Source organism: Macaca thibetana, chromosome 15 (assembly GCF_024542745.1).
Source record: "Macaca thibetana thibetana isolate TM-01 chromosome 15, ASM2454274v1, whole genome shotgun sequence".
In the NCBI taxonomy this organism is placed as follows: Eukaryota; Metazoa; Chordata; class Mammalia; order Primates; family Cercopithecidae; genus Macaca; species Macaca thibetana.
Window position 1 is genome coordinate 14,322,944 of NC_065592.1, and position 12,915 is coordinate 14,335,858.

The following is a 12,915-nucleotide window of genomic DNA, read 5'->3' on the forward strand; positions in this document are numbered from 1 at the left end:
CCACAATTCTTCCTTGCAGTTGAACACAGTGCTTATTTAACCGATGGCTGCCTGGAGCTCAAGTGTCTGAAATGTGATTATTGCTTTATCAGGACACCAAGTTCCTTTTCAAGGCAATAATCCCCGAGCACAGCAGCCCTCACTTAAAGCCCTGTGTATAAGAAAGGTGTGATCCTCTATGCATACTTGAGCGAAGCCAGGGGCTAACCGCTACTCAGCAGAAAGGGCTGTCAGTCAACATATGAATCCGTGCGGGGTTCTACTGGGAAAGCAAACGGCGACTTCCAGTCGCAACACCTTGTATATTTTGGTCATGAGGGAGCAAAAGGAAAGGAACAGGCCAGTGTGAAATGGATGGCTTGTTGTAGCCAGCCATGGGATGAAACACACAGTTCTTGGTGAACAGTGGGAACCTCAGGACATATGTAAGTGGATTCCAGCACCCAGGTGCTATGGATGGAGGTGCCCACAGGTTGGACAATGATGGAGGGCAGATGGGGTGCACACAGAGATGACAGGGGACAGATGGAGGCAGCGACTCCTGTCCCTTCTGTCTGACCCCATAGGCTCTTCCCACCCCCAGTCTCCTCTGCTCACTGCGGATCTGCCTGGGCCTCTACAGGTGGGGCGCTGTAAGGAGAGGTCACCTACACTGGGGGCCAGGCTGTGGCCTGGCGCTGCGCTGGCCAGGTCCATCAGAAAGCAAGGGCTTGGAGTGCCTGGCCCTCAGCCCGGGTCCTCCCACAGTGGCCACTCCAGCCCCTGCCCCAGCCCCAGTCCCAGCCTGCTTTTCCACTCGCCTCTGTGCCTTTGCACATGCTGTTCCCTTTGCCACCTTGTGGGCTCCTTTAAGGTCCCCTCCCCTGGCCAGGGAGAGCCAGCTGCTCAGCAGGACCCAAACGTTATGTTTGTCCCTTTGTTCCATCACCACTTCCTCCCTCTGCTGGGTCTCCAAGGCAGGCTGACAGATCCCTGTCTCAGCCTGGCTTTGTATTGAAAGTCTGGGCACATAGGCAGAAAGAGGTTTGGGGCACCAGCCCTCCGTCCCCTCCTCTCTTCACCTCACTCCTCTGCCACCTCACTGCTTTTCCTGCTTACCCCATTTCCACTGGTGTAAGGAGAAAAGACAAACACCCAAATGCAATTTGGAGCTTTCTTGTAAGATGCTAGTGTTGCAAACTGCCATCCATTCATCATCCACCCAACTGTCCAACCATCCATAATTGTCTATCGTCTGTCTGTCCATCCATCCATCCATCCATCCATCCATCCATCCATCCATCCATCCCCCATTCATTCATCCATCAGTCTGTCCATCACCCATCCATCCAGCCAGTCACCTGCCCACCTCTATCTAACATTAACTGAGCCTTGACCCTGCTGGGACCTTGCAGGAGTGGGCCCATCCGGAGGCAGGGAGTTAGCTGTCTGTCCTAGGAAGTATCCAGAAAGAGCCAGTTGACCGCGTCTATCAAGGAAGAACCGAACTGATCCGCGCTGCAGCTCAATTGCCTGGAAAGGCTGGTTAAAAATCTGGATCCCCAGTCCAACTCCAGACCTGGGGGCCAGAATCTCCAGGGGTGGAACTTGGACACCTGCATCTCTTACAAGAGATGTTACTGGTAGTTTCCGTCTAAAAAGAGCTGCCAAAGGGCCTCACTCACCCACCCCACTCTTTCAGACGCTCGGTGAGCATCTGTGCAACAGAAAGGTAAAGAAAGTGAAGGAACTGTGAAGGCTTAACTAAGAGAGGCTTGGCTCATCCTGAGCCGGGCGGCACAGGGTCCTCAGGTCTCTGCCTCCTGGCAGGTTCCCCAACCCCCTGACCCAGGAGAGGGGCTGCTCCCCAACCCCCTGACCCAGGAGAGGGGCTGCTCCCCAACCCCCTGACCCAGGAGAGGGGCTGCTCCCCAACCCCCTGACCCAGGAGAGGGGCTGCTCCCCAACCCCCTGACCCAGGAGAGGGGCTGCTCCCCAACCCCCTGACCCAGGGGAGGGGCTGCTCCCCAACCCCCTGACCCAGGGGAGGGGCTGCTCCCCAACCCCCTGACCCAGGGGAGGGGCTGCTCCCCAACCCCCTGACCCAGGAGAGGGGCTGCTCCCCAACCCCCTGACCCAGGGGAGGGGCTGCTCCCCAACCCCCTGACCCCTGAGGGGCTGCTCCCCAACCCCCTGACCCAGGGGAGGGGCTGCTCCCCAACCCCCTGACCCAGGGGAGGGGCTGCTCCCCAACCCCCTGACCCAGGGGAGGGGCTGCTCCCCAACCCCCTGACCCAGGGGAGGGGCTGCTCCCCAACCCCCTGACCCAGGGGAGGGGCTGCTCCCCAACCCCCTGACCCAACCCCCTGACCCAGGGGAGGGGCTGCTCCCCAACCCCCTGACCCAGGGGAGGGGCTGCTCCCCAACCCCCTGACCCAGGGGAGGGGCTGCTCCCCAACCCCCTGACCCAGGGGAGGGGCTGCTCCCCCTTCCATCTTAAAGTCAGGGTGCTGTGTCTTGCGGGGGGCAGGGTATCCTGGACTGGAGCTAGGGCTGTGTGAAGCTACAGGAGCAGATACAGCACCTCTTCCTGTGATGCCAACTTGTCTGGGAATAAGTCACGTAAAGCCTGGTGTCTATGCTGACAACAGCCACTCAGACATTACGGAGCACAATGCCCAACTCGCATGAGTTTTGAAGATAAAACGAGAGTTTTCAAAGAAACCCCCAGCCTGCAGCGGGCCACTGGAGGACGCATCCCCAGATGCGAGGGGAGCTGGGATTCTGAGGAAGTCGGGGAAGCTGGCAGGAGGAGGGGTCTCCACGGACAGGGGCCCTGCCCAGGACGACCTCCTTATCCCAGCCCATCTCCCGGCGATGCTGAGACGCAGAGGCAGAGCCCTATGCACGCTGGGTTTCAATGCCCCTCGCAGCGACTCCCACCGCCCCCTCCTCTCGGTGGGGGACAGAGCTGTGTGTATGAAAGAAGAGCCTGACAAACCCTGACCTTCCCGGAATCTTTACCTAGAACTCCCCGATTTCAAACCCAGCAGATATCAGAGGAGAATGTGGGATCTGAAAGAGGGAGGTTGATTAAAGGGGTCCCGCTTCTCCAAGATGCACCGCTCCTGTCAAAACAAACTTTGCCATGTTTTGAAATGCTCTCGGTGTTTGAAACATGTTCATTAGCTATGAAAAAGGCAGATTTCACAGGGAGGGGAGGCTGGTGCCTGCAAGCTGCCCCTCTTCCCCAGATGGTGGATTGGAAAGCAGCTGGAGAAATGTGGTCTCCTTGCCGACATCCGTCCAGCCGGCGGGACATCGGGCTGGGTGGCTGTGCCTTGGCACCGAATCCTCCACGGGACAGGCAGGGGCAGGTGGGGACAGCAGTGATGTGGAGCTCGAGCTCGCTGGGCTGGACCTGCTTCCTCCACTCCCTGGCTGAGAACAGAAACTCTCTCTGTCTTGGTCCTCCCATCAGGAAAACAGAAGGTCCCCCCCAACCTCTGCAGATTTGGTTTCCCTCTCTGGAAAATGAGAAGCGATTGTTGGAGGAGTGTTTGGTTCATGGTGAAGACTAAACGGATTCTCCTACCAGGCTGTATCTTCCACAAAGGCGGGGGCCAAGCCAGCCTTCCCAGGGAACGGCCGGGCCCAGCACAGATCCTCATCAAATGGATGAATGAATGAATGAATGAACCAAAGAGCTGGAGTTTACATCCCTTGCTGGCCCCTTAAGGCCCTTCCCTCTCTTCCCCTCCCCTTTCGGCATCAGCTCATCTCTTCCTAACAGTTCGTTCCCCTGAAAATGCCAGGAATGTGGCAGACCTGTGACTGCCACCCAGGGGTTAGTGCTCAGAACCTTGGCCGAAACTCAGCCCTGAGGTCCATCTGCTGAGGTAGGGATTCTGGGCCCGAGGGACTGACAGATCACTCCCAGGCGTCCTGCACTGTTGGGATGGGACACAGGGTGGGGCTGGGCAGGAGGTGGCCTGGGATGCATCTGCATGGCCCTCCGTGCCTGCACTGTCGGGTGTCCCCAGGGATGCCTGGCCATGAAGGTCGTCCGTCCACTCAACAAATGTTCCACAAGGGTCCCCGTGCCATGCCTGGGCGCAGACACATCACAGCATGGTGTGATCCCCTGCAAGGCAGCGCTGACACACACCACGAGAGGAGGCTCTGTCCTTCCCTGTGGGGCCCAGGCTGAGCTCCAGGTCCCCCACCAACACCCACTGTTGGCGAGGTCAAATGGGCTTTTCCTCGAGGAAGCAGTGCTCAGAGCCCTAGGTGTTCCTCGCACCCGAGGTCTCGCTGGGGATTCTCTCTCGACCCCTTCCCTGGGCACCCACAACCCAAACCCTCCCTGGGCCATGCTGCAGGCTGATGCCTGGAGATGGGCTCCTTGCTTGAGCTGATTTCCCGTGGGGCTCTGGTACCTGGCTGCTGGGTGACCAGAGGGATGTGGTCTCTCTTACTTCCCTGAGCCTCAGTTTCATCATCTGTAAAATGGGATAATAAGCCTTGTGATGATTTACAAAAAAGCAAAATGAGCAAAATGTGGTTTTTTTTTTGTTTTTTTTTTTTTTGAGATAGAGTCACTCGCCCAGGCAGGAGTGCAGTGGCGCCATCTTGGCTCACTGCAAACTAACCCTCCTGGGTATTCAAGTGATTCTCCTGCCTCAGCCTCCCGAGTAGCTGGGATGACAGACGGCACCGCCATGCCCAACTAATTTTTCGCTGTATTTAGTAGAGATGAGGTTTCACCATATTGGCCAGGCTGGTCTCAAACTCCGGACCTCAACTGATCTGCCTGCCTCAGCCTCCCAAAGTGCTAGGATCACAGGCGAGAGCCACCATGTCTGGCCAACGAAAAAGCAAAATGTTTTTTGAACTCTTTTTTTCTTCGTCGTTAACTCATCTTTCAGTGAGTTCAGTGGCTACAGAGAAACGAAGTGAGAGTGGCTCTGGGAGGGGTGGCGCCAGCCTGGGCTCCTGGCCACCCTGGGGCTCTGTTTAGAATGACGGAGCTCCACACCTGCCCTGCCTGCCCACAGCGGGCCCCAAGAGGCAGTCCCACCTGTCCCCTCAACATGCCACCTGGCACAGACTGTGTCTGTCCCCTTGAAAACTGCCTAATTGCATATCCCCAGCACACAGCTCAGGGCCAGGCAGTAGGCTCAAGGAAGGAGAAGGAAGGGGTTTGCGCTTCAGGGCCAGGCTAAGCCCCGGGAGACCCAGTGGGGCCCTGACCTCAAGAGCCCGACGGGGTCATCCCCAACCAGACCTGCTCCCCCAGACCCCAAGAGGCAGCAGCACGGGCCCTGCCTGGGCCTGGGTGTGACCAGCCGCCCTTCCCGCCCTGTCACCCGTGGCTGTCACCAAGACTGCCCTGTCACTACAGCCGAGCAGCCAGGCCTGCCCGCCCGCTCTCCCAGCCCCGTGATTTGTCTTGCAGCTGCTGCCTTGCTCGGAGCGAGACACTTGCTTGCAGCTTGTGAGCTGTGTATAGGCAAATCTTTCATTTTTCCTGCATTACGCCGGCGTGTACTGTCACTTAATTTTTATGTATGCAATCCTTCCTGACAAATATGATCTGCTGCCTGGTAATTCGTCTGACGCTCATTCTGTTCTGCGCTCTAATTACAGCTCCTATTTCTGACACCGAGGCAGCCGCTCTGCCACCGCTGGGTACCGCACCTGTCAGCCCGACCATGGCACTGACTAATGCCCTTTCATGCCAGCCTCGTGTTAGCAAATACAGAGGTGGGGAGGGGCCCGGGAGGGGGAAGTGGGAGGAGACCAGATTTGCATAAGCCCAGCTCTTGGGTCAGCAGCCTTAGGGGATGAGGTGGTTGCCGGGGCAACGTGGCTGCCAGCACAGCATTCCCACGTAGTAGGTGCACATGAGGTGCGGCAGATGCATAATTCATCCCCACGCACAGGGCGTGCAGTGTCCCTGGCCCCTGTGCCCCTCCTGAGTCATGATGCAATGGTAATTAGTTCAATCTCTTGCCCAACCAAACGTGTGTGCAAGACTTAGTCAGCAGTCTGCAGAACCTCTTGGTGGAAGGGGCTTTGGCTCGGCACTGTCTTTGGGCTTTGGCTCGGCACTGTCATCATTATGGAAGCTGGTGGGTGCAGGCCCTTGGTTCTGGGAGCGCGTCCTGCTGATGGACTTGCTCAGCTCCGTGCAGGCCTCAGCTCACTGGCCACCTCTCCTGGATGCTGGGCACACAGCCCGGAGCGGGGACAGGCCCCAGGAGGGCTCCTTCCACCCATCACATGGCCTGGTCGGCGCTCGGAGGGCTCGGGAAGAGCCCAGCTTATGAGGGCGGCCTTCTCCCAAGTTCCAATTCCTTCTCATTAATATAATAAGTGCACCAGTCCAAGTCAATAAAATCATACTGTCGGATGAGACGCATCTCTGCCCATTCCTAATGATGCGATCCTAACCGGCTCTGACGGAGCGCCGCAGTCTCTTTTCTGCAGTGGGACAGAGAAAGGCTCGGTGCTGACTGACAGGGGACAGGAGGCAGCGGTTTGACCTCTTCTCTTTGACAACTTCCCTTGAATTTCCTGGTCTTTTCGAAGCCCTTCAACCACATAGGTAAATAGTCCCAAAGTGACCGAAACACTTGGTTTTTCACAAGGGAAGTCAATGTTTGAGGGAACAGGGAAAGACGAGGCTTCCTTCCAGCAACAGAGAGTCGGTGGCCTGGGTCCCCAAAGGGGGGCTCCGACAGTATCCACGGAGGCCCCGGCCCTCGTTTCCTGGAAGCAGCGTGGGTTCTGGAAGGAGAGGCCTGCTGCCATGTGACCTCAGGAAAATCTCTCGAGCACCTGGATTTCAGATTCTTCTTCTGCTAAAGGGAAGGATCGCTGGATGCTTGGGGCTGTCAGGGGCATGAGTGCAGTGTCCCATACTCCCCGGGGGGTGGGTCCAGACACATCTTCCCTTTGGAGCTAAAGGAAGAGCTCCTGAGGCCTGGCCAGGTGGGGACGAGAGTTTCAAAACAACCCCCTCCCCGCTACCCCCGCTGGCTCCAGCAGCTGCTGGGAGCCACTAGTCTCTAGGCTCGTACATTTCTCCTAATTGTGTGCAACGCGCTGAGAGTCTCCCTGGAATCTGTGTGAACAGTGATACTTTCCACAGGACACTGACTTTCAGAAAGTGCCTCCGCCCAGACAATGCTGCTCTCTCTCACACCCCACTTGCTGCAGGCACTCAGGGGTCTGGGGATGGGAGACGTCCTGGCTTGAGCCATGGAGTGGGGTGGAAATGAGCTGGAATGGGGCGGTGTTCAAGGAGGCGGCGGGCAGCTCCTGGGGCCCAGCTCCCTCCTGGGGAAGCAGATGCTGGTGGGCGCAGCACACAGTGGGTGGGCCTGGGGGCACCTTCCTCTGCAAACGCACCTCAAAGAGCCAGGAGCTAGCCCCGAGAAAGCAGGGGCCCTCGCCCACTCCATGGGCCTCTGGGAAACGTGCCCACAGATGGGCAAGGTGAAACCCAGACAGCCTTGTAGTAACGCACCGGAGACCCTGCTCCTGTGTCCCACTGCGGGGGAATGCGGGGCTTTCTTGGTTCCTGTGTTCTCACTAAATGAAAAATCCTCCATTGTCCAGCATTCTAAGTCTCACGTTTGGTTACATACCCAGTGTGTGGATTCTAAAGCTTGCCATTGCTTCACGTGTCCCCAAAACACACATCTGACCAAGTCTCCTCCCGAGTTCAGCCCTTCAGCAACCCCCGACCCCTAGGGTGGTGTCCAGCCCACAGAGCTCAGAGTTCAAAGCCCTGCCCGCCTTTCTCACCGCTCCTGCAAGGACCCTGGTCTGTGGCAAAGCCAGGCTCCGCTGCACGCCGAGGCTCACCCACTCTTTCCTGGAACACTGCTCCCGCCTTCCCTGTCCCAGCAGCACCTGGTCACCCTTTATGGTCCAGCTACAATGTCACCTCCTCCCTGGCAGGCACCTGGCACCCACAGCCTCAAAACCGCCGGTTTAAAGGCCAAAAACGAGGAACAGCACAAATGTCCAGCCCCCAGGAGGGACGGACCCCGGGTGCTGCCTGTGAACGAGACACTCACAGCAGTGGGAAGATGCTGCCCTGTGCCACAGACACACCCCCAGCTCCAAGCAACCGGCTCAGTCAGCTTCTCCTGCAAGGGCCGGGAGGTGACCAGAGGGTGCGGGAAGCCCCAGCTGGACTCCTCTGGCCATGGCTGACTCCCTTCTGGGTCACTGTTCTGAACAGATGAGAAAACTCTGGGGCTTAAAAAAGGCATCCTCCTGCCCTAACTGACCAAAGACACGTGGGGAGAATGTTTGCGTCTCCCTGGACCGCTGGGGGATGCTGGGGCACAGACAGGTCCCCCTTACCTAGGGAGTGGGCTGCAGTGGTCTCAGAGCTGAAGAAGCGGCCCAGACCAAGGTCACCGAGCTTCACGACGCCTGTGGCTGTGATGAACACGTTGGCAGGCTTGATGTCTGCAGGGTGAGCAGAAGGAGGTTGGTGTGAGGTAGGAGGCTTGGGGTAGGTGGGACAGGACGAGACGAAGGGGGAGCTCCGGGTGAGGTGAGGCCTAGCCCAGGTCCTGCTCCCTCAGGGCAAGGCCCTGTCCTGGCTCTGGCTGTGGGACCTCGGGAAATTGACCATTTCTGAGCCTCAGTTTCTTCACCTGTAAAATGGGTCTCCCTTCACCAACTTCACAGGGCTGCTGTGAGGGTTAAGAGAGCAGGGGTTTCTGCGCTCCTGTTTCCGGCTCTAGAGCCGTATCCTCCAGGCTTAGACCAGTGCCTCGCACACAGGAGGCCCTCAGGGAAAATCTGTGTAACGAATGAAGGAGGCGCTCGGTGGGGCACCCTGTGCCGTAGCCCTCAGCGAGGGCGGGACCTCAAATACAGCAGACACCGAGATATACAGGTAGAGTTAAGGAACGGAGGTGTTCAGGAAGCAGCCTACATAAAGGACCCCGCGCCCTGCCAGGCACCCACCAGGCTCCTTTCTCACAACTCAGAGTGATGTCAGCTATGGTAACATCCCTCTCAGGTGCCTCCGGTTCTCAGCCCAGTCCGCTGGGACGGCAAAGCCCCCATGAGAGGCCCCTGTGTGCGGGGCTTCCCCTCACCTCCCTCCCAGGCTGCTGTGGGGAACTGGAAGTGGTGCTGGGGCTCACATCACTTTCCACCTAGGTCCCTGACCCGGGTGCGTGTGTGTGTGGTTGCTGGACAGCCTCCCTGCCTAGGGAATACAGAGCGGTCCAACTTCCTCAAGGGGCTGCCCCTGAGGACCCTGCAGGAGCCATGGGAAGCGTCTTCCTGGGGCTCCAGGGGCACTTGGGCTCCGGGCGGCTCCTGGCGGGTGGCGCGTACCTCGGTGCATCACCCGGCGTGAATGCATGTGCTCCACGGCGCTGCACAGCTGCACGAAGTACTTCCACACTGTCCTCTCCGGGATGAGCCGCTTCTGCTTCTTAAAGTACTGCAGCGGGGGAGACAGGCAGAGGGATAGGCCCGGGTGAGCGGGCTTGGAGGTGGGTGACCACAGGGCACTGTCTCTGTCTTTTCCCCAGTGGGCAACTGGTGCCTGGCACGGGGGAGGGAGTGGGGATTGGGCAGTTGAGAAACAACAATAAGCCCAGAACCAAGAGTGATGTGTCCACGCCTCTCCTTCTACCTGAATGGCACTCCGCGGCCACCCTGTCCCCACTCCGAAAGCTCCGTGAGGGCTAGACAGGCCTGGTGTGTCCGAATGGCTTTGCTGCATGGACACCCAGATCAAATATGCTGAAAGTGGCCCTCAACTACATTTTTCCAGAACCTCCTGGACACATCCCAGACAGGGTGTTCCTTGCAGGACTGAAATGGTGTGGACTCTCCCTGTCCCCAGCCCCAACCTGGCCCAGGAGGGTGGCACCCAGGACACATGTGGTGGTTAAATCACAGCTGCTCTCCTTGGAACCAGCAGATCTCAGTGCACTGGAATTTTTTTTTTTTTTTTTTTGAGACGGAGTCTTGCCCTGTCACCCAGGCTGGAGTACAGTGGCGCAATCTCGGCTCACTGCAACCTCCGCCTGCCAGGTTCAAGCGATTCTCCTGCCTCAGCCTCCCGAGTAGCTGGGATTACAGGCGTGCGCCTTCATGCCCAGCTAATGTTTATATTTTTAGTAGAGACGAGGTTTCACCATGTTGGCCAGGGTGGTCTCAAACTCCTGACCTCATGATCCACCCGCCTCGGCCTCCCAAAGTGTTGGGATTACAGGCGTGAGACACCGCGCCCGGCCCCGCACTGCAATTCTTAACAAACGTGGCGAGAACCTTGAGGAAATGGGCTGGACACGTTCAAATGGAACCCGGGGTCACTCTGCTTCACTGCCTGGGAAAACATATTTAGTGATCCAGGAAGAAACCAGAACAAAAGGCCCCCGGCCGCACTGAGTGAGCCGTACGTAACAGAAGGTCCTGCAGAGGGCAGGCCCAGAGCATGTGACAGCCACGGTTCAGCTCGAGACGGGGGTGGCTCTCGGATGCCAGGCCCATGGCGGTGGGGCAGGACTTCACCAGCTACCTGCAAACCAGCTTTTTGTTCAGGGGCTTTTTGCTTCAAAGCAACCATCTTTCCCCAAAGCAGGCAGAGGCGGCGCTGTGGGCCTGATGGTCAGGGCAGCTGCTCTGGTGCTGGGAAGCTGGGAACTGACCAGGACACACTGGCCTGGGAAGGGGCGTGGGTGGAGGAAAGACCTGGGCTGGCACTTTCAGACCACCTGCAGGGTGTGGCCACCACGCCGCGCCTAAGAGGGAGGGCTGGGCCCATCTTACAGCCAGGGAAAGAAAACTGAGGGTCACACAGAAAGAGGCAGAAACACAGCTCAACCCCACCGAGAAAGCCTCCCACCGAGAAAGCCCAAGCCCTTAGTCCACTTCTTTTTTTTTTTTTTTTTTTGGGATGGAGTCTCCCTCTGTCGCCTGGGCTGGAGTGCAGTGGCGTGATCTCAGCTCACTGCAGCTTCCACCTCTCAGGTTCAAGCAATTCTCTCGCCTCAGTCTCCCGAGTAGCTGGGGTTACAGGTGTGCGCCACCAGGCCCAGTTAATTTTTTGTATTTCTAGTAAAGACGGGGTTTCGCCTTGTTGGCCAAGCTGATCTCCAACTCCTGACCTCAGGTGATCTGCCTGCCTTGGCCTCCCAAAGTGCTGGGATTACAGGTGTGAGCCACCACGCCTGGCCCCCTTAGCTCACTTCTATTAACACCAGTAACCATTGATATGGGAGACCGAGCTCAGAGGTTCAGGAACATGCCCAAGGTCACCTGGCACCCAGCTGGGACCCAGGTCTGGGTGCTTCCCACAGTGGGACAGTCGCAGGCAGGAACCCCTGGCCTCACCATAAATCCCCTCAAGGCCGTTCTGAGGTGCAATTCTGGGAGAACCTCTCTGGTGAGCCGTCCCAGGTGTCAGCACAGACCCCAACCCCGGGCCACCTCCAGGCCTGCGGCAGGCCAGGCTGGGATGTTATTCACGCTGTGACGTGAGTGAATCCTCATTACAGCATTTAAGCAGGGATGCGCATGGCCGAGAGTGGTGATTTTCTAAATGTCACGTCCTATAAGCACTGTCTGACATTTAGCAGGGAGGTGCAGAGTCTCTGGTGGGTTCTGGGGCTAAGGCAGCTCCTAGCTTCACTCTTCCTCATAAATAACTCGGGCACCATGGCTGTGATGGCGCAGCTTAGCCCTTGAGGCTGCAGGCTCTCGGGACACAAGCCCTGCTGCCTGACAGCCTCTGAGGCCAGTGGAACGACCATGCGGTGGCCCCTGTTCCTCTGGAAACCCAGAGGTGGCCTGAGAGCAGGCAGAACCAGGGGGACCGAGCTCCCACCAAGCCCCAGACACTGTGCTGGTATGTTACAGATGAGGAAACTGAGGCACAGGGACCCGCCCGAGGACATCCAGGAGACGTGTCTTACTCGGGTGGGTCTCTGCACTGCCAGGCCTCCCCTGTTGGCAGCTGCACCGAGCCAGCTCTGCAGGTGAGGGCCCCTGAGCTGGGTTGGAGGGAACAGGAGCAGGCAGGGACACTGGGGGGGAGAGGTGGGGGCTGTGGTAGGGGGAACTATGCCAGGGGAGGAGGAGGGACCCAAGGCATGGTGGACCAGGTGGCTGCTCAGAAACTGAGGCCACACCTATCCTAGACTCAATCCCACTGGGTTTATGACTGACTTGAACCCTGAGCCAGTGTTGGCTCTGGGGAAGCCAAGGAAGCGGTGAAGAGGAAGGGGACACCCCCTCCCAAGCCTGGCATAGAGGAGGGATGCTGGATAGAATGCCCCCACACCTCCTCTTCTCTCTCTGCTGAAGGAGACTGCATCTGGCCTGGGTTTCCCACCATGCTCCCTCCAAGAGTTCCCAGGGACAGGGTGGAAACTGAGGCTCAGGGAAGAGGGATTTGCCCAGCCTCAGCCCCCCATCTGCCTGTCTGACTGCAGGCCCACTCCACGGACTGAGAGGCCACAGTGTCTGGGCTCCACTGGGGCTGAGAGGGTGAGGCATCCTCTCCATGGGCTGCATTCCCGTGTTGCCACACGGGAGAGGCCTCTCCTTTACCTCCTGCTCCTCCTCCGTCCCCGCCCTCACCTCTCCTACCCAGCCTCCAGTCTTTCTTCTAGAACACAAAGCTGACCATGTTTGTTCCCTGCCATGAATCTTAGGAAGCTTCTCTGACGTTAGGGCCTGGTCCCGGATCCCGAGCCTCGAGTGAGAGGCCCTGCATGATCCGGTGGTTTCCATCTCAGCTCCCCTTTCCCTTTCCCATCCCTGCTGGACCATTCCTGCTTCTGGACAGCCTGCCTCCCCTAACGGCTCAGCTCAATGTCACCTCCTCCAGGAAGGCTTCCCTGACTCCCACAGGCCCTGCACATGGCTTGTTCACACTGGCTC

At 58.2% G+C, this 12,915-nt stretch overlaps 1 protein-coding gene across 3 annotated transcripts in view; it reads right to left on the reverse strand.

Annotated features, from left to right (window-relative positions):
* Nucleotides 1–12,915, reverse strand: part of NEK6 (NIMA related kinase 6) — a 984,684-nt gene that overhangs the window by 23,933 nt on the left and 947,836 nt on the right. For all 3 annotated transcript variants that reach the window (XM_050760617.1, XM_050760619.1, XM_050760618.1), the window contains 2 exons: nucleotides 9,355–9,463; nucleotides 8,362–8,469 (listed from right to left, as the gene is read on the reverse strand). In XM_050760617.1, coding sequence (XP_050616574.1) covers nucleotides 8,362–8,469; nucleotides 9,355–9,463 — 217 coding nt within the window. The remainder of the gene's footprint in view (nucleotides 1–8,361; nucleotides 8,470–9,354; nucleotides 9,464–12,915) is intronic.